The sequence below is a fragment of the Pelodiscus sinensis genome, chromosome 6 (genome assembly GCF_049634645.1).
Source record: "Pelodiscus sinensis isolate JC-2024 chromosome 6, ASM4963464v1, whole genome shotgun sequence".
Classification (NCBI taxonomy): Eukaryota; Metazoa; Chordata; order Testudines; family Trionychidae; genus Pelodiscus; species Pelodiscus sinensis.
Genome location: NC_134716.1, coordinates 42,463,682 through 42,490,770, shown reverse-complemented (window position 1 = coordinate 42,490,770; position 27,089 = coordinate 42,463,682). Strand labels below are relative to the sequence as shown.

General features: G+C 42.3%; 1 protein-coding gene across 5 annotated transcripts in view; it reads right to left on the bottom strand.

The window, feature by feature from the left end:
- DAPK1 (death associated protein kinase 1) overlaps nucleotides 1-25,247 on the bottom strand; it is a 131,497-nt gene extending 106,250 nt beyond the window's left edge. Inside the window, exons 1-2 of one of the 5 annotated variants that reach the window (XM_075931798.1) lie at nucleotides 25,038-25,247; nucleotides 24,189-24,359 (exon numbers count right to left, since the gene is read on the bottom strand). In XM_075931798.1, coding sequence (XP_075787913.1) covers nucleotides 24,189-24,250 — 62 coding nt within the window. In that variant the 5' untranslated portion in view covers nucleotides 24,251-24,359; nucleotides 25,038-25,247. Of the gene's footprint in view, nucleotides 1-17,502; nucleotides 17,568-24,188; nucleotides 24,360-24,493; nucleotides 24,720-24,754; nucleotides 24,962-25,037 lie in introns of those variants that run through there. The other 4 variants (XM_075931800.1, XM_075931799.1, XM_006135891.4 and 1 more) reach the window with 4 other exon arrangements.
- Between the last annotated feature and the right edge of the window lie 1,842 nt (nucleotides 25,248-27,089).

The window sequence follows — 27,089 nt, the reverse complement described above, 5'->3', positions numbered from 1 at the left end:
TAGCACTATTCTCAAATAATTTAGTTGTGTCTACATAGCAGGTAGTTATTTCAAAATAGCGTCAAAATACTGTCAAGCTGGAGGACTTCTTACTCCAAGTCCTGTAACCCTTATTGTATTAGGAATAAAGGAAGATTGCTCTATTCCAAAGTAAGTGCTGTGTAGACGCTTCCATTTCAAAATAAGATACGCAATTGACAACTTGAAATAAGCTATACAAATTGAGCTAAGTCCTGCAATGTAGATGCACATGAGTGTGCTACTTTACAGCACAAGTATTTCTGCAAGGAAGGTTTATATTATTGATGGGATTGCATATGACAGCAGCCTTCTGGATCTTGTAAAGTGCATAATATTCAAATTGCTGCTTTATTAAATCCAGATACAGGATGCGATACTGCAGTCTCATTTCTGAAATTAGCCTCCCAACTCAAAAGTCCCCTTTAAATACCCTTTCTCCCTCCCCCAAATATATAAAGATCCTTGCATGTCCTGCAGTCCTGAGAGAAACCCTTTTAATGCAATTACTGCAAAACCCCTAAAAATACAACAATGCTACTTCATAATAAACAAAAGAAAATCAAATAACCATTATCTATATAATTTTGAAATGTGCATCCATCTGTCCATCTGTAAGTCTGTTTGTTCAAGAATTATTCCTAAACGGTAAGAGCTAGGACCACCAAATTTGGTATTCATCTTCCACTTATCTTAAGCAAGGTCGGGTTTCATTGTGCCAAGAAAACAGGAAGTCCTGGGAATGGGCCTGTTTTCCATAACCATGGAAAAGGAGGGCACAAAGAGGATGGAGAGTCTGCAGTAAAGCTCTCTCCTGTGCTCGCTACCCCCAGGGAGAGACTACTGGGGACAGCTGCACTACCAAGAGAGGCCAGCAGGGCTGGGGCTCACAATCTTTCCTGACACCAGATAAATAACTGCCCCCTGCTCCAAACCCTCCTCCAGTCCTGGGCTGCAGTGCTAGAGGGGTGGGGAAGGAAGAGAGAAAAAGGCCCCTGGCAGCCGATGGAAGGCAGGGTGAGAGAGAAAGTCCTGACAGTTGGGACCTCCCACCGAGCCCCTTCTCACCCCCTCACTCTTGCTACAACCTGCACACTCCAAGCCTCCTGCCCTGAAGGACCCGAGCAACACCGGTAAGGCTTCTAAGGAAAATTCACTTACTTTTACATATCTAAGACTTAACATTGCTGGAAACAGTAATTTAAATATTGATACAATATTCAAAATCAACGGTAGTGTGTCATTTTACACAAATGATCTGAAGTTCATAGTTGCAATGCGATCATCTTGTGTAGTGAGGTAACAGCAATCCACTAGCTCTCAGAGGGGAAAAAAAGCTCTGGCACAATCAGCTTCATTAAACGAAAATTATGAGCAGTCTATATTATTTGCTAAAAACAATGAGCTTGGCATTCTACAAAATGCAAGTTTCATGACAGTTCTTGCCCAAAGAGGTACTGGACAAAGACAAGATGAAGGAGGAAGACTCACTTTAGGTTAGAAATATTTGACAGACTCCTCTCCCGCCATATCTCTGCCTTATATAGCTTGAGAGCCTCAGACCAAACAGGCCTTTAGGAAAGTTGTGAATGAGGAGGGTGGTGCACTTTCCTCATCCATGTCGCTTCTTTTGTGAAAGAGTAAAGGAGTGGACAGCAGAGTTTCCTCTACGCTGCGCAGCAGCGCAGCTTCACAGGTGGTTAATCAGCGTCTCCCAGTCAGTCAGCTCCGTGCATGGCGCCCTGAGCCTCTGACTAGGCGGGGCTGATTAATCACCTGTGAAGGTGTGCTGCCCTCAGCGTAGAAGAAACACTGGTGGAGAATAGAAAATGAATGGTATGTTGAGACTAACATAGCTGTAAAGTACAAAGGGAGAGGACAAATTGAAGAGAGAAGGTATCAAAGACTTAGGAACTGTGCAGGACTTTTGAAGGCACATACTAGCAGTTTAAACTTAATAAACTGAGCAAGGGGAAAATCAGTGGAGTAATGTGGCCTGATAAGCCATCCAGAAAGATCACTGGAGAGGGATTGTACGTTTATCAAGGAAGCCTGAGAGGTCATCATAGTTTTCTCAAAATGGAAGATAACGAGAGTCTCCATTCACTCACGTTAGGAGTCTTCAGGCCATGCTTCAGTTGACCACTGGTTCAGTTTGAGGTATACTATGACAGCTACTTATACTCACCCTAGAATGTCATGGCTTTTCCAGTGGAAACAAATCAGGGTCAGTCAGTGTCAGGACAGGGTAACAGGAGCTCTAATACAGTAAACGGTATCAGCAAAAGATATCAACTTTGCTTAGAGACAGAGTTTGACATTTACAATGGATTACAAGCGCTCCTTATGCAAACATGGAACACAGAGGAGCTGCAGCTCTCTTAGATAAGACATGTAGCAGCTCTTCAGGCAGCACCAGTCACTCTTAGTTCCATTCCATTTACTTCCATTATGACGGTTAAAGAGTGCCATTCTTCCTCCCCTGATAAATGGTTGCATTACATTTTTTTAAACAATTTTCCTACTTCTGATCAGAATACATTTTAGAGTTGCTAAGATTTGAGATCTCCTGAAAAAAAGCAAGATTTAGTCATTGTTGCTTGTGAGAGATGCTAAGAAATGCTATGTGAGAAGCAGGATTCAGTGAAATACTAACCATGTAGTGTGTTAGAGAAAGTGGGAAAAAAAATCCCACTGTGAAATGTAGTTTACCACCTAGTACAGAGTACAATGATGTTTGAAAATGTGCTACATAGCTATAGTTAATCCTAGTTAACTATATAAAAATTGGTAGGTAGCCTAGAGCAAAAGCTATGAAAAGTCCTATGAAACTGACTTACAGTAGAATCCAAAATGGGCTACATAAAGCAAACTGACCATAGTTTGGGAAGAAGCATATAAACAAGCATAGTAATCCAGACAATTAACATGAAATGTATGAGGTCCACTTATCTATCTCCCCTTTGCCTTCCCACCCCCATCTTGCTAGCTGCATTTTTTGCAATATTTATGTAAATGAATATTTACCAGCCTGCAGCACCTTTACCTGGCCATTAACAGTTGGCTAAATTATTGGTAAGCATCTCAGTACAGTGGGTTTCAAGGAGGAGTATAAAGGACGAGAAGGAGTATTAATGATGAGATGGCTTTATAGACAGGTTTACTTACATTTCACAGACTCAGTGCTTTGGGTGTTTGGATTTAAGATTAAACAAGAGATGGTGGTAGTACAACTTTTGTTGAACACTACATTTGGGCTCTGCCAGACTAGTACATGTAATGAAAAGAGAAACAACCATTGGGGCTTATTATTCCCTCCCCAAACCTATATTCTTTCTTGATTGTAAAAACAAACCCTGGTGATAAAGCTGTGCAGCAGCCAAAGCCTTTAACCCCATCAGTGGTTTTTTAAATTTTAATATATATTTGTTTGCCGCAACTCTTAAAAATTAGTTAAAAATTCAGTATAGAAGAGTTTAAGGAGTTCAACTGCCTGAATAAATGACCACTTATTTCAGCCATTTGCTGCTCCCAACAGGGAATCAGACAGTAAGAACAGGAATCTGTATTAATCTGACAGGGATGGAGTTTTGAACCTTTCCTCAAAAATTAAACAAGAAACTACGTAAATCTGGCATGAATGGTCTGATTTTTCAGCAGGGCTGAGCACTCACAGATTCCACTGAATTCATTTTCAAAAGTAAGAAGGGAAGTGTGCTTTCACACACACACACACAAAGATGGATAGGGATAGCCTTAACTTCCTTCTGTTGCACTCATTCATTCACACTATGAAAGGTGGGTGCACTGGGGGAAAAAATATGAAGACAGATGCACCTACCACACAGGTATAGCATGTATTTTGTTTAAATGTAGAATAGTGATAATAAACACTCGACCAAAATGGTAATATATGAATAATCTGTAATTTAAAAATCTATATAGATTCATACATACTATATAGCACACATTTAAGACATTTACAAATGAACCCCACCCCAACATATATTTTCTCCTTGCAAACAATAACTAAAATCAAATCAATTTTAAACAAGTTATGGATAGCTATTTAATAGTTACCACTCAACATACATATAAATAGTTCATTCATAATTTAGTTTAGCAGCCTGCATCTTCATTTCTATTAGATGAGATTTGAAATGTCAGTCAGAACACTCCTTCCTTCTTTCTTCTGCACGCACATAAAGACTGAGGAAAACAAGGTCCAACCCCAAGGCTACTGCAATACTAACAGGTGTCAGCACAATATTGCTTTAAACTCAGCAGGGGCTGCTTGGCGCTTTTTTTAATTATTATTATTATTTTTAAAGCATGCTGTGGATATTCAATCAATACTATAAGAAAAATCAACATCTCCCTGCCAGCAAGGAGCAGTTACTGATCTTTCTTGCTTCAATTCATTCTCCACAATTTTAATAACCCTTAGAAGTGTCACACTTGAAGAATGCCACTTATAATAATGAAGAGATTTGCATACTGCCAATCTAGTTCATAAACCAACTGGAAAACAAATCCTCATTCATTGGGACTTGAGCCTGGCACAAATATCCACACACACAACTTTACACAGCAAATTATTTCAATCTGCCTCCTACAACAGTCAGAATATAGAATTCTTGATTTTAATTACACAGATGCTACTACTATGGAGCTCAAAATAGAGATGTGAAGGACTAGTTGACGATCCAATAAGAAAATGCTTATTGGATAGTTGCTAGGCTAGTTGACTAGTCCCTCCCATTTGCTGCCTGTTAGAAAGAGGCAGCAATGGGGTGGGGGGGAGGAGGGTACTTTAAAACAGCAGGCCGCTTGGAGCATGGGTCCAGACCCCAGGCTCCATGGGGCACTGCTGCTTTGAAATACCACATGCAGCCCAGGGTCAGCTAGGGTGTCCCTAGGCTGCAGGTGGCAGCACCATATGGAGCCCAGGATTAGCTGGGGAGTCCCCCGCTAACCCTGGCTCCGTGTGGCACTGCTGCTTTGAAAGGATGAGAGGAGCCTGATGCTGAGCTCCCCGTGGCGTTTCAAAGCGGCAGCACCACACGGAGCCCAGGATCAGCAAGGGAGTCCTCAGCTGATCCTGGGCTCCATGTGGTGCTTTCTCCTTTGACGTGTAACAACAGCCCTAGGGTTGAAGTGTAGCAACTTCAAAGGCGGAAGCATCCCATTGATTATTCGATTAGTCAATTAGTTGATATTTAACATCCCTACTCAAAATGTAATTAGAGCCTAAGCAATTTCCAAAGCATGGCTCCTCATTCATTGCAAAAAAAGAATAGAAGTTGTAACATGTATCAAATCTGCTCCAAATAGATATGAAAAGCTTCTTATCCATAAACGGAAAGTAGAATCATTATGGATTCTACACCTGCCAGTGTGCCTAAAGTCTTTGAAGGGATAAATGCACCCCAGCTTCTCCATTTACAAATATGTGCACGTGCACAGGATAATACTGCTTATATATATTATTGCCCATTAATTCTTCCCTCCCCACATGCTGGAAGGGTTTCTAAACACGGCTTATGCTTTTTTTAAGCAACACTAGCCATCATCTCCTCCTCACTCTAGGGTCACTCTCTTTCTGCTTTATGTTAATTCTCAGTCTTATGTGAGCTGATTAATCTGCATACCTTGATCTTCCAGGTCATTAACATGTACAGGGTGTCGGTCAATTCAGTATTACAGACAAGACAGAATACAGCTGTCCACAATACTAAGATGGAGCTTTCCATTTACCTCCTTTCTTCCTCATCTGAAACCATTTAGTATTACACTTGAGCCTTGCACTATGTTTTTGTTTGCTAATATTTAAGGCCAGTGTAGCATTTGACAACAGACATCTTTCCTCTCCTCACTCTGAAGTATTTTAAGGGAATATTATATTGAACTCCTCCAGGATTTTTTATAACAACCACAAAGGAAAATTAAGTAGATGAGTTTATTGAGTTGCTGATCCAAGGCTTTTTAAAAGTGCCCTGTGGCATAAAGACATGCTGGCCAGAAAGGTAGTACTGACAATGACATTCCCAGCAAACACAAGAGAACGAGAGGGGTTTAACAGCTACTGGATCCTTAATAGGCTGTAGCTGCACACAGATCTTCCATCAATGTAGTCTTTCAATAGACTGTAATATCTTTCAATAGACCACGTGACTTGTTAAAGAAATAACCACCAGAGGCCCATCTAACAAAATAATGTCCAGAGGCTTACCTAACAATGTACAGGATCTTTTTGTGCGCGTGCTCTTTTGAAATTAGCTGAAGACAGATGAAGGTCAAGGAATAAGATGTGTGCACTGGGATAGAAGAACAGAGGGATTTGTTTTCCCTCTGACAAAATCCTTTGCTATTAGGAAAAATTATACCATTGCTAGAACATTCTGGATAAAAAGGAATGTTTGTCACAAGGGAACTGGCATCCACGTAAAACTGACATTGCTTAAATATAAGAAGTATGGATGAACCTATTCCCTGATCCCAACCCCTGGTCACAACCCCTTTCTCCACCTAAACTTCCTCTCAGGCCCCACAGCCTCTCCTGCACCCCAATCTGCTGTCCCAAGCTCCTTTCTTCACCCAACCTCCATTCCAGACCCCACACCTCTCCATAGTGTACAGCAGTAGTCCCCAACCATTTGAGCCTGTCGGGCGCCAGGGGGCGTGGCCATTCGCCTGCCGGGCGCCAGAGGGCAGGGACACTTGCACGCCCGGGGGCGCCATAGCCGCACACCCGGGGCCAGGCTCCCCTCCCCCAAGGGCCGTGCACCCGGGACCGGCGCCCCAAGTGCCGTGCGCCCAGAGCACGGGCAGCCAATTCATGGCGCGCCCGGGGCCGGCTCCGGCACCATGCATGCGCCACGTGCCCGGGGCCAGGCCAGCCCCGAGCACTTGGTGGGCACACACAAATGCCCCCGTGTTGGGGACCACTAGTGTACAGTGTAGGGATGTTAAGTTTCAATTAATCAGCTAATCGAGTAGTCAATGGAATTTCCATCAACTACTCGATAAGAGGGGTGCTTGCTATCCCGCTGTGCGTGTTTCAAAGGGAGAGGCAAGAGCTGCTGCAGCTCTTGTACATTTCAAAGACAGAGGTGCAGCAAGAGGGATGTCTCTGCCTCCACTGCCCCCCATGGAGACAGCACTAGGGGGAACCAGCTTTTAAGCCAGCTTTCCCCAGCACTGGCTCCTACTCCCCCGCTTGCTGCCTCTCTTTGATAGAGGCAGTAGGGGTGGGGGAGTGACTAGTCAAATGACTACTTGGCTATTTGATAAGCTTATGCTTACTGAATAGTCAACTAGTTGCTTAAATCCCTAGTATAGTGCCTAGCATAATGGGGCACTGGTCTATTACTAGGGCCTCATGGTGTGATAGTAATCAAAATCATGCAAGAGTCACACTTCCCACTACACTGCAAGAGCAAGAACAATTTTAAAATGGTTAAACTGGCGATCAAAATTTGACTGTCACCACTGAGCGTAGGCTTTAAGATTAAAGAAAGTTACAAAGACAAAGTGAGAAATGCTATCTGTGGTATGACTATGTCATTTGTACTGTTGATCACTGTACAGTAATTCCTCATTTAACACTATAGATATGTTTCAGAAAATGATCGTGTTAAGTGAAAACGTGTTATGCTGGGTCAATTTTCCCATTGAAAATAATGGAAAAGGTGGGGGTTTCATTTCAAGCGGTGGTGTCTGTTGGGACCGGGACATAAGATTGGGGGAGAAAGGGGACTGGGTTACAGCAGGGAGGGGAGGTGTTTGGCTCTGGGGTAGGAAAGGGGAGGAGACGGGAGGAGAGGGGAGGGGGACTGGGTTGGGAGTATGCCCGTGACAGGTCTGCTGGGACCTGCACTGCGTCTGGCGAGGGGGGGAGTCGCCGGGGAACGGTGAGGTGAGTGTCGAACCTTCTGCCGCTTTGCAGGGAGGTGGGGGAAGCCCCGTGCAGCCGCTGGCAATGGGCTGGCTGGGGAAATAGTGTTATTCTGGGGATGGTCATGTAATTCAAAAAACAGTCCCCCCCCCCAAAAAAAATCGTGCTATTGCGAAAACGTGTTAAGTGGGCATGTGTTAAATGAGGAATTACTGTATAACAGATTATTTCAAATTTAGCATGATGTTTAGTGCTTGTTAAGATCTACAAAAAAGCCATGCTTGATGATTTTAGTATCCTGGGTGTAATAATGCAATTAAACTCTATTCAGCCAATACAAGTCATGACAGTGCCTTTTCCTCCTCCAAATTAAACAAGGAAGGCTACCATAGATATATCAGGAGCAGAGGATATATCAGCAGCTAACAAAGAGGTTATAGATTAATAATCTCCGACTACAATGACAACTTCAGTGCTGTTCCCTTGTGCTTACAAAATACTATGCAATCTAAATATATAATATACTATTAAATTAGCATAATTTTTCTACATGTTTAGATTCATATGGTTGCCAGTTGTTGAGGGATATATTCCTGGAAGTTTCATGATATGATGTAATCTTTAATTCCTGGAGGCTCTAGGACAAGCCTGGAGAGCTAGCAATCCCATGTGGATCTTGTACTTTGTTTCCTCCGCCCTCAAAAATAACTCACAATATTCTAGGGAGGTTAGTGTGTAGTTGTTTATACAATTAATCAATAAGCCGAGGTTTATCAATTATCATATAAACAACTGCATGCACCCCTTCCTTTGAAACCGGCTCCCAGGGAGCCTCCTGCCCCCTCCACCGCTGCCTACCACAGAGGCAGCAGCGCCCCATGATCACCGACTCCCATATAGCTGCCTGTCCCCACTCCACCTCATACTGCTGCCCGTGATAGAGAGGGAGGAAGCAGCGTCGTTGGTGAGGGGGGCAGGCAGGAGCTGGTAGAAGCAGGAAGCCAGTACATGCAGGAAGCCAGCTTTCAAGCCAGTTCCTGAGGAGCCACATGCCCCTCCTGCCTCAAAGAGGTGGTTAGAGTGAGGGGGAAGGGGGAAGCAGGCAGAAGCTGGTACACGTGGGGAAACCAGCTTTCTGTAAACATTAGCTCCTTCCCGCTCCATTGCTCCCCCCACCCCATGTAAGCATGTAACTGTTAAAATTTCAAGCAATTACACGTTTACACAAAAACACGTTAGTTATCATCCCTACAACATACAAGTGCAAAATAGTATAATAGTAATTTACATCATCATACAACATTATGATGCAATAAAATTAAAATAGTGACCAAAAGCTATATTTGTATGTTGTTATATGGGGGGGGGGGGGGGGGGGAGGAATTTCAAGAGGTTTAACTTGTGGAAAAAAAATACTATAACGTAAAGATAGCCAATAAAGTAACTTTTTTGTTAAAACAATTTTGGGAAAGCTCACATGAAATAGATAAGGTATATATATAAACAACATGACTATCTCCAGTAGGAGTGTTGAATCAACTATTCAATTAACCAGCATTTATCTAAGAAATCATGAGGTTAATCTAATCGGATAGTCAATGCTACTTGCGTCGACTATTTGATTAGTTGAGAAGGGCGCCTCAGGCTCTTGCTACATTTCAGAGCCCGAAGCACCTCAGGAAGCACGGGGCCCAGCAGGGAACTGCTTGAGTTCCCCTGATTGCCCCCTGCTCCTGCGGCACTTCTGCTTTTCAATTGTAGCACGAGTCCCCACTCTTGTTACATTTCCAAGGCAGAAGCACCACCCAATCCCTGCTGTGCCCTCCGCCCCCACGAGACAGTGCTGGGTGAAACCAGCTTTTAAGCCAGCTCCCCCCAGAATGGGCTCCTTCTCCCCCCACCCCTTACTGTCTCTCTATCAGCCTACAGCATTAGCTTATTGATTAATCAGTTAATGACTATACTATCATATCCCTAACCTCCAATGTTAACATTCTACTGTTGTATTTTAGACTTGTATCATAAGTTCTGTATTCTAGGTATCAGTCTGATAATGAATTTAACGCAAGTACACAATACGTATCACTCTTACAAGTCTTATGACTTTAGAGGAGAAAAAAAGATGAGAAACATTTGACTCGATAGATAATGATGTAATCAGGAACTTGTGGTGAAGATTTGTTACACCCTTTTAAAGATTTTGGAGAAATGAAGCAATAGAACTGTAAGTACTGCTGTTGCCAACTTCAATTACATGAGTAATCGCCCCCAAAATGTCACTTATAACAATGGATCCCCAAGTGGATCGGTTTTGGAATGGCTGTTAGAATCCTCCTCAGGTCCTGGATCTATTTAGGGCACTAGGCCATTTATTACAGTATTGACCACTGCACTTCAAGACAATGAGCAGCTTTATTTATTTAAGCCCCTCCAAAGCACACCCCTTTAAAAAAAAAAGTTAGGGACCTGTTGGTTGGTTGTATGGTAATAAATGTGTGGTGCCTGAAGTTATACAGTACTTAGGGTTTCTGGTGGTCTAGCTATCCTCCAGCTGCTCAGAACTGGAAAACACACTCAGACTGTTTAATCATGGTTCTGAGTATCCAGAACTAACCCCACACTTTTATGGGGACAGAGATCAAGAACACAAGTACAGTTTATACTAGGTTTGAATTTTATTTCTGTTGCACATTAAAACTGTCAGGAGACTCCATTAAAACTTGCAATAATCTGGTTAGATGAGTCTCCTTATGATTACTCTAAGAAATTATGTCAGTCTTCAGTAACTCTGGAAAATGAATGAGTACTTATGAGAGGGCTTGAATTATTTACCAGTCGCTTATTAGCCAGCACACTAGACCTGCCAGCCAGAGGTGGATGTAAAAGATGGATCTGCAGGGATGTGTGTTTACTGATCATAGCTTTCCCAAACAAACACCACTAGAGTAAAACTGATGAGCTAGTTTTTCACTACTTGAAGAACTAACAAGACACAGTTGCTATTTCGCAACCCTGTGGGGAGCAGTGAGAACCAATAATCCATAGTAAAAGTTTACTTATACCAAGCAGAAAGTGATGTTAAGTAATTAGTCAGTAAGTGCATTCTTTCCAACACCTAATGATGCTAATTGCACAAACAAATAAGCATAATTTAAAATACAAATGCCCTTAAAAACTTCACTAGAAACAGAAAGGCTACGTCTAGACTGGCATGATTTTCCGGAAATGCTTTTAACTGAAAAGTTTTCCGTTAAAAGCATTTTCAGAACAGAGCATCTAGATTGGCACGGACGCTTTTCCGCAAAAAGTGCTTTTGCGGAAAAGAATCCGTGCCAATCTAGACGCGCTTTTCACAAAAAAGCCCCGATCGCCATTTTCGCAATCGGGGCTTTTTTTGCGGAAAACAAATCTGAGCTGTCTACATTGGCCCTTTTGCACAAAAGGACTTTTGCCCAAACGGGAGCAGCATAGTATTTCTGCAAGAACACTGACAATCTTACATGAGATCATCAGTGCTTTTGCGGAAATTCAAGCGGCCAGTGTAGACAGCTGGCAAGTTTTTCCAGAAAAACTGGCCAGTCTAGACACAGCCAAAGTGTTTTGCTCTCTGGAGATATTTGTCTTGGTTTAAACAAGTCACCTAAATGTAATATTAAAAAAAATGCAAACAAGGTATAGTCAATTTGTTATAAATCTCACATGGAATGTCTGATGTATTAGCAGCTTCCCTGCATAAATTATGTATTTATGAGCAGTTAATTACAGCCAACTAGTTGTCTGGTTCTTCCACTCATTAAGTCTTGATTTACAGAATGCTCATTGACAGATGAAAATGACCAGTTTGAGATTTTTTGTTTCTCCTTAATTACTCCACAACTCCTATATGAAGGAATCCTTGTCTAGCTATCCTCCAGCTGCTCTGAACTGGAAAACACACTTAGACTGTTCAGTCATAGTTCTGAGTATCCAGAACTAACCCCCCACTCAGATTTTATCTGTCAGTTCAGAGCACTTCTTTTATACTGTCTCTAATTGGCCACAACTACCAAAACATTCACACAATTCACTTAACACAGCAGGTAGACATGGTCACTTTGGCCAGTAGGTAATACCAAATTACTCATCATTGCTTTCTGTGCCAATGTGAATACTACACTTATAAAAGGGACAGGAAAGAGGAGGAAGAAAAATCTCTTTGTAAGTGCTGTTTTGGAATGGCTTAGCTACTCTGTTAACACAGTAACATTACGTGAAACAAGAAAGAAGGAAATACGGGGAGCTGAATCCATCTGCGGTGATGCATAGAGAACATAGAAAAACAGACAAAAGGCCAGAAAGCGTTGCAGCCCCTTGAAATACCTTCTCCTTTCTGAGAGCCTGCAGGAACCTCCGTTCCACCCCCACAGCAAATCTGTATATATGCCTTAACTCCCAGGGAGGGATCAAGTGCAAGACATGTCCAGGAGTAACTCCCATAATATGGCAGTAGAAGATTCGGAGAAATAGTATTAAACCCCATTCCACATCCACTGCATGTGATTGTGAAAAGAAAAAAAAAAAGTGGGGGGAGGAGGGAGGGAAGAGAGGGGAGATAGGGTCCAATGGTGATTTCGCAGCCACAAACCCTTGGGCCCCTACCAAGTGCCATGCTACTCAACTGAAGTGCTTTTGATAAGCATTAGAACAGCTATTTAAAAAAGTTTCAGTCTTAGGATTTGGTATTGGAATCCATCACCATAGCAATCCGGGGGAAAAAAAAACAAACAAACCAAAACACACATCTCTAATGATGAGGTCAATAGGAAGTCAGGCACTACAAGTTCACTAAATCAGGTGCAATAACATAGCGTAACTGATGGCAAAACATAATGGGATATTATCCCATTCAGGTAATGGCAAAATTAAGTTCCTTAAAATAAGCTATCCCCATGTCACAAACCTTATCAGTTTAAGCAGGGAAGGTATATAGCTAGACCTTATGCACTGATTAACTGAAATCCAAGACAATTCTGAATTTAAGATCTGAGTTTTGTCCCTCTCATTTACTATATTTAAGTTAATGGCAAAATTTGCTCTCACAAATTGAATACTATTGCCTGAAGAAAATATTTTCTTCTAGAGCCTTTCACGTGCAAATAATTTAACTGATTTCAGTGCCTCTACTTAACTCACATTACCTACAGGCTTAACTATTTTGGGTCTGAGCCTTTAAATTGTAAGTTCTTCAGGGCAAGGATTGCACCTTCTTTCATGTTTAAACCATATTTAGAACACTGTAGAAAACATTTAGATTCAAATAATAAAACATCCACATAAGAGCTCCAGACACCCTATCAATTAGTTAGGCCAGGATCTCAAACTCACAGGCCCAGGGCCATCTGCAGCCTAAGCAGTTCCACAATCCAGCCTGCATGCAGTTGCTAGCACATGACTCCCTGTGGCCCTCCCCAAAGTCTAACCCCTGCTCCACCCCACCTCTTCCTGCCCCTGCTCGGTCCTCCCTCCTCCCCACAATCACACCAGTTCCCTCAAGCCCACTCCCCCAAGGGATGCGGCCTCGAGGATTACCGACAGGCCTGGCATGGAGTAAGAGCAGGGGTCTGTCCCCTCCACCTCTACCAGGACCTGCAGGGAAGTGGAACTAAGCAGTAGCCTCTGCTCTACCGATATCTTCCATGCCAGTCTGGTCACTACCTCTTCCCACCACCATGGGGATATGAGGGCCCCAGCACAGGCTGGCTTGTGAGATGTTGGCAGAGCAGGCTGCTATGTAGCTCTGCTTCCCAATGGCTCCCTCCACCACAGTGAGTGAGAGTGGATCAACCCATGTTGCTGGTCCCAGCCTCCACAGTGCTCCGTGGACTAACCTGAGTATGTGGGACCATCCTGTCCATAGGATAGTTGGGGCAGCTGCTGTGGGGCTCTGGGTGGCCATGCGAAGCCATCCTCTCCCAGGCCACAGGGACATTGCCAGCAGTGGTGCAGAACTAGCATCTGGAAGCCACTCTAGCCTCCCTGTGCTACTGATGGTGGCATCAGGTGCCCCCATGAGGGGGTTAAATGGCCTAAGGGGGGGAGAGCACGTGGGCTAGCAGACACATGGGGGGGGGGGGAGGGAGGAGAGGGGAAAGAAATACATGGAGACTCCTGCCATCCTCTGGACTACTAGGAGGATTTGAGGACTGGCACTGGCCCCAAGATAAATTGAGTTTGAGACCCCTGAGTTAGGCTCACAACCACATAATGGTAACTGGAGGGGAAAATAATTCAAACAGCCAACAGAACAAAAACAAAGCCAGTCCCATCTGGCTTAGATGTGATTGGCTCTATGTGGAAGAACAGCACCCCCCTCCCCATGGATACCCTATTGGTTGTGGGTTGCAGGACCAGACTGCAGGTTCTGGAGCATACAAAGAAACCAGCATTGCAAGGATCAAATTTTGTTTGCCTTATTCACAAACAGCCCCAGGGAAATCAATTGAGATTTTTATTTTATATATTTTACACACACACACACACACACACACACACACACACAGCTTTAAGACTGTAATATTTAAAATTTATTTTGTCACCGTTTTCTTAGCCACCTCCACTTATAAACAGCTGTTGGTTAAGTAAAAGCTAGTGTATTGCACCATATGGCAAATCCATAATCTAATCCTGATTGCAAACTAAGAGAGATTCCATGTAAACTTCCAGTTTCTCCTTTTCCCCTAAGAGAGGAAAGGCCTAAATTCATACCCCCTCCCTGCCTTGTAGCATACACAGTTTTTGCAAGTTTCCTTGGATGACTAACCAAGCCAGAAAAAAAGTCTGTTCAGTATGTGCTGTATAAGCAAAAGAAATTACATCCTTGAGCACCTGCAAGGAGAGATATTGATCCTTTAAAATACAAATTAATGCAAGTGCCTGTGTTCTACTAACACCCCTGTTCTTGCACTGATTGTACTTCATGGAGCCAAACCAAGCAGAATAATTCAAAGATACTGCTTTCCAATCTCTGAAGTTAAAATTTGCAAAGGTTCACATATTTAAATTGGAGTAGAATAATCAATATGCTGTGGTTTTAATTCCACTGCATGATAACAGACCAATAAAGCAAACTATTTTTCTCCTGTGAAAAATAACTGCTTGGAGGTGCTATTTAGTTTATTTTCAAAAACCATCTTCACCTCTTGTGCCTTTCGCATAGTTACAAATCATCAATCAGTAGTAGTGTATTAAAGCTGGATTATCAGCCAGTAGAACTGTATATTGACAGTCTAATTCAAACATCAACAGCTCACATCCACTACACAGCTTCTTATTCACTTCTGAAGAATACATAGCTCAGAATGATGCAGATGGAAACACACAAAGGAGTCTTTCCGGCCCTTTTCCCTTCCCATCATGCTTTCAAGATAAGAGATTTCCTTCCCTGCTCACAAAGCTATCGGGCCCAATCGATGGCAGGAGCACCTGATATTTCACTTGTTCAGCCACATAAGATGGCACAGAGCAGTGTAACATTTCTTCAGAGGTTGATTGTGAACAATATTTACATACAAAACATCTAAAAGTTTCTGTGCTGTAACTTGAATTTAGGACCTTCAGATTTGCTAAAGAAAAGCCAAAACATCTTACTAAAATACAGCTAAAAGTAGTATAGACTTCTTTCTTTGACTATCTGGTAATTAGGGGTCTATTTATGCAAATACAATATTACTACAAGAATTATTACAAACAGATTTGTATCTGATGCTTAGGCTATGTAAGCATCTTAGTAGTACTTGCAAAACATTTTTCCACCTATTACTTGCACAAACATATTCTGTGATTTCTGGATTTAACTATTTTGGGCACATAGAAAATGTTTAAGATTCATACACACTTCTGCATCGTTTAACCAGTGAGAGGCTACACAAATATTACACTACAGAAGAACTCCGAAGTATAATTTTTCAGAGCTAAAAAATTAGGACTAAAATGTTACGTTGTCTTGTAGCCTTCTTAGATCATCTCTCCCATTACTCTTTTTTATGTCTAACAACTTAATTTTTTTCCAACTTTTTAATCCAGATCAGACACATAGCTAAATATTAAAAAAAATATATCCCTCTGATGCAACAGCGAGCTAGTACTATGTAATTAAGATAAGCCTTAATTTTGACAGCTTTGAAGGGAAGAAGCAAATTTCTCCAAGGAATCTCAGATGGTAAAAATTTCTAGAGGGAAAAATAAGTACAGTTTCAGTATATCAATCTGTTAAAGAGTTTAAATTGTCAATTCTCAAAACCATCACTGAAGGTCAAACTATTTGCTAGCAAACCGTAATCTGTCTGAATATCCTTTCACCATGATCCTAACATGAGAAGGCAAGACAATTACTATATGCCAATACTGAGAGTATAGACATCCTTTGTATTTTTAGAAAGGAATATTTTTGAAGATTTGCCCAAAGCACGCATCACTTAAGAAGACATTTGCCTACTCGCAACAGGCAAACTAAAAATCAAATGTACATTTATTTTCACACCTTCTTCAGAAGACTATTTGCTCACACTACTGAAAACAAAGAAATAAAAGATATGTAACTCTTTCCTCACCCACAACTATTTCCAATTTGGGGACAATTTATACCTTCAAATCAGCAGCACTGATGTGGGCACATGCAGGACCCCACAATATGCCAACATTTTTATGGCAGACGAACAACATTTTCCCAGTATCGTTCCCTAGCTCCCTTACTCTACTTTACTACACTGACAACATCACCATATGGACCCACTGGAAAGAGACACTTGAATTCCACAGGGATTTCAACAATTTCCACCTCACTATCAACCTTAACCTGGATCAATCCACTCAAGAGAGCCACTTCCTTGACACTCAAGTACCAGTTGAACCCCTGTAATCTGGCAACATCTGTCGTCCAGCAGGACCACAAATGTTCCAGGATCACAGAATCCCGGTGGAGGGCTGACAGCTGGGCTCCCTGAATTCGTGCAGCCTGGCAGGGCCAGGAGCCTGGGGCACAGGGAGCTGGGTTGTCCAGCATAGCACCTACACCAGCCACTGTGCCTTAATTACTCAACAAGGTGGTAGCTATGTTGTCAGAAGAGTGCTGTCTATACCATAGTTTAGCATAATTTACATCATTCATGGGTGTGCATTATTCACATGGGGTGTGGTTATACTGAAATAGTTCTAGTGTAAACAAGGTATAGGTGTGCAAGCACAACACCATGGTAAACAAACAACTATGTGTTCTCTCTTTCATCCTGCAGTAGAGTGAAGATAAGGATATAGAGAATTCATCAGTGACGACAGTGAAGCTTATCGAACACCTTTGGTAAACTCAAAATAGAAAACTGTCAGGAACAATTCCTCATTTCCTGAGCCGAACAAGCACACACAGCCTGATTTTCAGGCTCACCAATCATCCAGAACTCCAACTGATGTGTCAATGAGATGGGCTGACTCTCAGCACGTAATTTCACTCATATTAAAATGATACTGTTCCCCTCCCCCCGTTTCCCCCCCCCCCCCCCCCCACCAAGTGTCACACAATACTGTTACCTTATTTAAAAAGGTATTTTATTTACCTTTTACATGTTGGGCCCATTTCCTCGTTGATACTCATCAGGCTCCTGTCACTTCATTTCTACTACTTTTAAAAAATATTTTAAAAGCCTTCATGCACCAAGTAGTGATACACAAATCTGTGAATACAACTAGAAGGTCTTATGAAATAAATTTTCTTTAAGTTATTAGATAATTTTTTAACATATTGCAATACCAATATAATTTCTCTAATGTAGAACAAATAAAGGATACTGTTACAATCTCAGGGCTTGTCTATACATACAGAACAACAGTAATGATGGGAAAGAGTTCTCCAATTGGCATAATAAAAAACATCTACAAGAGAGGCGGTAACCATGTCAGCAAGAGAAGCTCTCCAGCTGACATAGCACCATTCAAATAGGCGCTCATGTTGATGCAAATTACGTCGCTTGAGGAGAGGGTTTATTCACAGTTCAGAGTGACAAATTATGATGACATCAGATGCAGTATACTCATAACCTTAGCTTTTGAGAGAAGATTCACAGAAAGTAACAGCAAGCTATAGAGCAGTCATAGGACAATGACCAAAACCAAACCAAAACACACACACACACACACACACACACACACACACACACACACACACACACACACACACACACACAAAAATCACATCCAATTTAGGGGTACAAGAATGTGGCTACAACTGTACTGTTGCTTTGGTGAGTTGTCACTATAATTAAGAAAAAAATCACTGGTACCGAAACAACTTCCATCAACAGAGACAAGCCAACCTTTATGGAGGCAAACCCATTTTGATAAGAAGCTTCAGGGGTAGCTGAGTTAGTCTGTTACAGGAAAAAAAACAAAACCAAAAAAAGGTCTGGTAGCACTTTATAGACTAACAAAACATGTAGATGGTATCATGAGCTTTCGTAGGCACAGCCCACTTCTTCTGCTGACTGGAGTTACAAGTTTATCATTTGCAAGTCCCAAAATAAATAGGCGAGGGGAAGAGGAGGGGGGGGGAAAAAAAGGAAGGAGGGTGGGAGACAGAGAGCTAGAAGGAATCAGTAAGTATCTGAAGATTGGGTAGTTAAAACGAAGCAGATAAGAATCAAAGTCAATTGATAGTATCTTTCCTGACTTAGGAGTCTACATAAAGAGCTGTTTGCACCTTCAACAGCTGTTAAGTTGGTAGTGTCCCAACCAACTTTCATCAGCAGGGCTCGCTAGCCGCACTGTCAGGCGATCTGCGCACCACGGGCGAGTAGACTGTATTATTTGTCGAGCTCGGTTCATCTCAATTGAGTCCATTAGCATGTGTTGACTTTGCAGATGAACTCTAATCCCAATGCTTCTCTGTGGATCTGGCTTGTAGAACTGGTTTGTTACAAGACAGCTACTTGATCTTTGAATCAGTGATTTGGAAGATTGAAGTGTTCCCCAATAGGTTTCTATATGTGTATCTGATTTGTGTCCATTTATTCTTTCCTGCAGAGACTGTCCAGTCTCCCACCCTTTCCTTTTTCCCCCACCCTTCCTTCTCCCCTTTCCCTCTCCTATTTATTTTGAGTCTGCACATCCTAAACTCATAACTCCGGTCATCTGAAGAAGTAGACAGTGCCCACAAAAGCTTATGATACCATCTACATGTTTTGTTAGTCTATAGAGTGCTACCAAACCATTTTGATAAATCAATCAAGTTGGACTATCAAAGTTTGATCAGTAGTACTAAATATATATATAAAAATAAAGTAAGCATGCAGTAATTTGGAAACCTCATACGCCAAGCAAAGCATTGAAACTGGATAAAAGTAAAGGCACTGCAGAAGAGTATTTAAAATGCATGGTCACACATCTTGCAATGGCAGACAGAATTCAAACGAACAGAAAAGCTTCAGTAGATTTGTTCCTCTTTCACAATAATCTCCATCTTGGCCAGAACTGAATCTACATCAGTCTTATGAAGTTTCATGGTTAGATGACTGAAGACTATGTTGCTTGTCCCTTAGACAGATGGCATAAGCAATCTTACTGTTTAAAATTCATATTAGAAAAAAAAACTTTTGTATGTGTAATTTGCAATAACAGAGAGCACAGTTTTTTTTAAGTAGACGTTTCCGATAAAAATATTTGATCTGGACATCTAAGATTATTGTACATATGTCCATGCACAAACAAAAATGGAGGATAATATCAGATTAGCCAGCATGCACTGGAAGAAATGTACAGCTAAAACAATTACAGGGGTGCCAAAGTATCAATTCTAGGACCCTTTATGTTATTTCCCCACACATACCAGGATAAAAATATACTAGTCAGATGAAACCAGTTTACTATTCTTGGGAAAAAGCACGGTGGTCAGTAATAAACAAACTAAGAAGTTTCTTAGCCTTCAGCCAGAACATATCACTGTTTCTTACATTAGCTTAAAACGTCTATGGATTTTATGACAAGCCAAAATGGTTTTAAATTGAAACTAAAAAAAGAGGTTTAATTTATCAAATGCATTTAGCAATACATTTTAATGGATATTCCACAGTAAATTAGTAACATTTTTTATTGTGCAATACTTCTGACAATATGATAAAAAGGTAAAATACTTTTGATCCTTCAAGTAAAAATAGAACACTGAAAGAGTCTTTAATTTGAAACTCATTCAATGAGCTAGAGGGTATTTGTATGGTGCTCTCTCAAAAGGTATTGAGATATTTATGTGGATAATAAAGTAAGTACACCATATTTCACTTGAATGATTAAGGTCATTGCATTCATTCACCTATTTTATCTGTAAATGCCATATACTTCTACCTCTAAAGAAGGGGAGAAACAGGTGGCTTTGCAAGACTACAGCCTCCAGCATGGCCAACCATAAATATTAAAAAACTGACTTAGGCTCCAATCCTACTCATTTAAAAATAATAATTGTGGGGTCCTTTCTAGTTGCCTTTTGATTCTGAGCCTTTAGGATTCACATTTGCAAGCTTTTATTTCTAGTCATGTGGGCTGAAAGCTTATTTTGAAGAGGAAAGCTGAGAATTCTCATATAACTCCAGAAACCAGTGGTAAAAGCAGAAATACCAGCAATCTAGAGACTCATGATTAAAGAGATAGAAAAAGTTGGCAACAATGATCGGAAACTTTATAGAGCTGGGTCTCTAGGTGGTGATGGTGAGGAAAAAAAGTATTAGATAATCAATTCTTGTTTTGAACAATTAAATAATACATGTATTTTCTTAACAGAAGTGCTGCAGTGATTTTATACCTTGTACCACAAGAGAGAGAGTCTATTTTGATTACAAGGATGTTTTAATGTAAACTACAGCTGAAGTTCTTGCATATGAATCTCAATATCTCATTTTTTTTTTTTCCAGCCAGCCCTGTTTATTGCACTTACTGTACATTACCCTTTTAAATTTAGTTTTAAAAAAATGCAAACCTCAGATTCTTCAAGCATGAATGCAGGTAGATGAATGCTACGAGAAATTTAACAACAAAATAATCAGTGGTACTGAGAAGTAGACAGAAATGGTAACATGAGGTTTAAAATGGATAATGTCCTATTCATTTTGTTAACGATAATATCTAATTAGTAGCATCTTGGTAACCGCACTGTAATAACCCCATTTACTTTTAGAAATCTATTTATGCTTTTAACATTTTGCCTGTCTAATAAATAAATCAAGTTAGCTTCACTTTCAGATACTCAAACCACAATGTTTGGTTTCCAAGTTCAATAAAGAAAGTTATTTTTAAAATAATTATTTCCCTGAGAATTTTTTAAGTCTTAGAAATATTATCTTTGCCTTACATTTTGTACAACATAATCTGCATTTGCAACCAGATTTTATGCGGACAGTTTCCCTTTAAAATAAACACAAGAACAATTGCATATTTACCTAGGCTATAAAACTTAATTTGATTGGCAGTTTTGTTTTGTCCCTGAAAAACATTTATAACAAGAGCCTGATAGAAATGTAGAGTTTCAAAGGTTTTATTGTGGTGTTTAACATTTACAGTTACAATATAAATTCCAGTATATGAAGTTAATAAATTAAACTAGTCCTTGCTACACCCACTGAATTAATATCTTATTTTTACCAGCCCTGATGGTTACAGCTCAATGCCAGAATGCTTCACATGTTCTTGCCAAAAACCACAGGAACCAAGTCAAGTGACTTAATTCAGGCCACACAATATTTAGACCACACACACTAAACCTCCATGGTTTAGCCTCACAGAAGGGAAAACATTTATGACTTTTAACATGAAAGGTATTTCTATCAACCTAATGTAGTTTAGATGTTGCACACTCAATAGAACAAATTAAACAAGTTTGTTCTTTAAATGCTCACTTCTAAATATATGGAAAAAGCTTGCTAAAAAAAAAAAAAAAACCACACACACATCACGCAAAAATTGAATTTGTGTATCTGCTGTCCATGACAATGCAGTAGGGTTTTAAATTAAGTACAATGATCTAGCTAAGTTACCTTAAAAAGAAGTCCACTGTATTTTCTACCAAAATACAATGTTATCAATAAGAAAAAGGCTCGTTTTAGGAACACAAAAATTGCCAAGCTGGGTCAGACCCAATGTCTATCTAGTCCAGGAGACAATTTAGTGGCCAATGTCAGATGCATCTGAGGAATGTGTATCCTCAATAACCAGCTATGGGATCATTTGCGTCACAGATTAGGTTTCATACTGATCCGTGATTGTTAGAGATTGGTTTAAACCCTGAAATATGAGGTTGAATATACTTTTTAAAATTTGTAAGCCCAAGCCCTGCCTGTTAATATTTTTGTTTCTGCACACAGAGTACACATGTTTTCACAATGACATAACCAGGTTAAGTTATGCCCATTGCAAAATTTACATTTAAATTGCTAATATTTTGACACTAAATGATAAAATATTTACTCCAGAGCCACTGAGCTATTAACCAAAAACTATTGAAAAAAATCCTACAGTTCACAAAAGACAAAAAGAACCCACACACAACTGACAATTTAACATTAAACTGAAGACTCCTAAGAAGCCAAAGAACACTACAAACATTAGCCAATGTTTGGGCTTGTATCAAAAAGCTGTGGAAGAAGCAGAGCATTTAACAACATCAATAAACTGTCTTTATATAGACAGTGTTAAGCCTACAGCTCTTAACTACTTTACATCTCCTGATCTGACTTTTTTTTCCCCCCACTTGGAACAGAATAAACACACACACATGTATGGAAACTTCATTAAATTGAGAATTAGATTGACTTGCCTGTATCTTTATATCTTTAGGTTTTAATTAAATAATTAAAGATCATATGACAGACACAGAGCTTCTAAAATGCAAGATTAATTTAATTAATTCTCTCTACAAACAATATACTGCAATTTATTAGTTTGATTAAAATAAGTCATAGCAAAACAAAGTTGTTTGAGATTCCTATTTAAAATATCAAACATACATTCATCTAACTGTATGCATGATAGAAGGTATTAATTAGCAATGATCAATTTCTAAATTCTTCATTGTTTGAATTATTTAAGACAGCAACATAGGATTGTTTCCTTATTTGATTATACCTTGTAGCACACAGCGCTATCATAAACAGAAATAAGATGGCAAAAAAATAATTATGTATAGGAAAAAGGAATTAAATCTGGATGTACTCTCTAAACTTGTGTGAATATGTTTGTTTCAGTCCATAATAATGAATTTCTATAGGACTTGGAAATACTACCAGTACTATTCTGAGTTTCTTAATCCCTACTGTATAATCACCTCATTTTACTATATTTATGCTCAGGGTAGGTCTACCCTTCTGCTGCTACAGAGGAACAACTATGGCTTTTCAACTATACCACTGTAGCACCATGTAGACCAGGGCTGATCAAGAGCCTGGCAGCGGGCTGGATCAGGCCTGCCTAGCTCTTATCTGGCCCACTAACGTGTTGGTGGGGAGCCAGGGACACACAAGCCCTTTCAACTTCTTCTATTTAAAGGGTGGGTGCCTGCCAGGCAACATGTTAGCCACAGAGAAGGTGAAGCCCTTTACATAGAAGCAGTTGAAAGAGCTCACAGCTCCTGGCCCTGCCATGTTGCCTAGGAGCTACAGCAGAGAGACCTGAGCCCTTTCATTTTTTCTATTTAAAGGCTCTGCCCCGTTTGCCTGAGGCCTGCAGCCACTTAGAAAAGCCCATACCATCGATGTAGGAACTAGTGTCCACACCAAGGGAGGACAATAATTTTTTAAGTGAGCCCCCCCCTTCAAAAATGATTGTCCTCCCTTGTTGTGGACACTAGTGCCCACATCGATGGTATGGGCTTTTCTGTCATTAGGGGTAATCCAGAGCCCCCCATGGAGAAGTTCTCCCTGTCTGCTTCTTCTGTGGCCACCTGAAGGAAAATAAACCTGGCGGATCCACCTGCATTCCTCCCCAAGAATCTACGCTAGGGCAGTGGAAGAATTTTTCCACTAATCTAGCTATGCCTATACAGAGGGTTAGGTAGGCCTAATTATATCACACAAGATGAAGACATTTTTGCAGCCTTGTGTGACATAGCTTAAAAATTAGATTGATTTAGCTTCAACAAAGCTTCACATACAAGACCCCCTCCCCCAAATTATAATACTATTAATAGGAATATTAGTTACTAGATGTTTATTGGCAACTTGACAGCCATTCACCAACACACTGTACATTCTTTCAGCATCTACTGTACCTGCCAAGTTCTTCTCCTGTCTCATAGTAATCATCCAGGTTCTCCTGCCTGAAGACAGTCATGATAGCTGTCACCCTTCAGACAGACCCAGCCGACTTCAGCACCTTTTCCTTCCAGCTCATCGCCACATCTCTGTAACATCCAATGACACTTCATGCACTATGGTGCACCCTGGAAAGGGAAGAGGCAGGTGAGTGCCTGGGATTGAGAGAGGGCTGCTGCAGATCCCACACACTGACAGCGGCTCAGCTCGGGTTACACAGCACGCACGCACACACCCCGGGGAGATTTCTGGGGTTACTCACAGGTGGCCCTGAATCCCTCGCTCTGAAGCGGCCAAGCCCCGCGCAATCCCCACCCCGGCCTCCTTCTCGAGCGCGGAGCCCAAAGAGGAAACCTACAAACAGGGCGGCCCGCGCCTCCCAAGCCCCGGCTCCGCGGCGGCCACATGGGCAGGAGGAGGGCAGCGCGCTCCGCTTCCCCCTGCTCCTTCCTCCCGCGGCTCCCGGGCAGGCACAGCCCCGCCTCACGGACGCCACATTCCTCAGCGACTCCCCCTCCGTTACCCGGCCAACAAGGACGTGCCGCCAGGCGGAGCCGCCGCAGCCACCGCGCCTCCGTGCACGCCGAGCGGCGGCGAGGGGCCAACCCGCCCGGGCGGCAGGGACTCCGGGCATCCCCGCCAGCGCGCCTGACTCCCGCGGGGGGGGGCTCGGCCTGCCCGCCCCCCACCGCCGGCGGCGCTGCCTGAGGGGGAGCCCCGGGCCGGGAGCCCGCCTCGTGCTGCGGGGGGGGGGGGGGACGCGGCCGCCCCGCCGGGGGGACCCGCCCGCTCCCAGCGCCACTCACTGCCGCCGCCGGGCCCGCCGCGGGCAGGAGCTGGGACGCGGCGCCGAGCTCCCCGCCGCCGGGCCGGGCGCTCGCTGGAGCGGCGCGCGAGGGAGCAGCGCAGCGCTGGGGAGCGGGGCTCCGCCGCGCGGCCAATGAGAAGCCGCCCGCCGCCACCCCCCTTCCGCCGCCTTCTCCTCCCTTTCTGGCCGCGGCCTGCCCCGGCTGCTGGGCGGGGCCGCCGCTCGCGCACAGGTGCTCGGCCAAGGTGCGGGAGGCGACGCGGCCCCGGGGGAAGCAGGAGCCCGGCGGGATGCGACCGGGGCACGGGAGCCAGAAGCTCCCCCCGAGATGACTGAAATCCCGGGGCGATTGAAGCGAGAATCGGTCGGCGCCCGGTGCTGGGGGGAGCAGTTGATCCTCCCCCGTCATTAGTGGCGGGGGCCTCCCTCCGATCAGTTTCTCTGGGGCAGGGGCAGAGTCCTCTCTTCCCCCCGCCCTCCTCCGAAGGTCACCCTGCTTGCTGCTTTCTGTGCCCGCCCGGAGGAGAATAAACCTGGCGGATCCACCTGCCTGCCTCACAAGCCTGGAATCCTCCGCTTGCTCCTCGGAGCGTTTCTCCCTGCAGTCACTGAGCTAAAGGGAGCGGGATGGCAGGGAAATGTGTTGATCCTCCTAAGATCCAGGTTACGAGCAGCCCTTGCGTGGGCACAAGGAAGTCTTGTAAAGGGTTCTCTTCTTATCTCCCCCCCTCCCACACACATACACTCCATGGTCCACACAATGGCTAGTCAAAAGAGCAATCGCTGTTAGCAAGGATTACTCACCATCTGCTGTCCCTGCAAAAGTTAGCAATGAGAGGAGCCATGCAATACTCCCCATCCCATAGAATGGGGCTGCTACACCCACCTATGCCACTCTTAGTATTTGAGCATCTCTAGGAGAGACTGGATATTCTCTTTGCAAATTGTGCAAGCAGCACTGATGTGACTCTGTGGCACCCTTTCTGCTGTTCTGTGTCCAAGATGCAAAATCCAGCCTTAAATATATGCTTAGAACCAATGTGTCAGTAGTAAAAATCATACTGTATCTGGCACAAAGCAAAACTCACAAAATCCTCACTAAGATGCCTTTACTGTACCCACCAGTTCCAAAAATAGGTAAGTATTGGCTCACTGAGGCATAGATTCCTGCTGAAAGCATGTGAGCATCAAGCAGTAATAACTAGCATTTTTTTTTAAATACCCAACAAACCCAATTAAAAGTAACCCTCAATATTTGATTTTCCTTCACTTTTCTTGTACTTGCATGCATACACCATTGCTAGGTTTTCATTTTTGGAAATTTTGGTGTCGGATTTTCAATAGTAAATTGGCATGGCATCATGTCAGTCAAGAACTTTGCAATTGAAACTTTTGAGTCAAATTCTTCAGTACAAGTTGCTACCATTTCCTGCACAACCCCTGACAACATATGTCCCTGAGTAACATCAGCTTTTAACTTCTCCCTGAACTATTAGAATTCTCTGGGAAAGAAGTGCTCATCAAAGGTGAAGAAAAGTTCAACATAGTCGTGCCTGTACATATACTTAATTTAGCACCTGAGGCAACCTGGCCTATTTGTACTATAAATGGGTGCTAAGAGTAGGAGACCTGAATTCCAGTGTTAGCACGGAGTACTGAGAGACTTTGAGCAAGTATTTAAACTTTCTGTAACACACCTGACCTCATGGGTAAAATGGAGATAATATAATTGAATGGACCCCATCCAGGGCTTTTGCCAAAGCATGGAAGTGTGTGGACTTTTCAGATAAAAAAGCGCTCAGGAATGTATACTGAAGATTCCTAATCTGTTTGTAGCAAAATGTGAAAGAGCCCAATGCTGCACTTAATCTACAGCACATCATCTATGGCTTCCATCTTTCTGTGATGAATTGTTACAAATTCATGACTTCTGCATTTTGCTGCACCTTTTTAATCCCCTATGGATCCCATGGATTGGGGAGAAAAGTGTCGTTTTAAGATCGATTGTATCCTGCTAAGTGTTTTTAATTGATTGTCAGATAAGGAATTA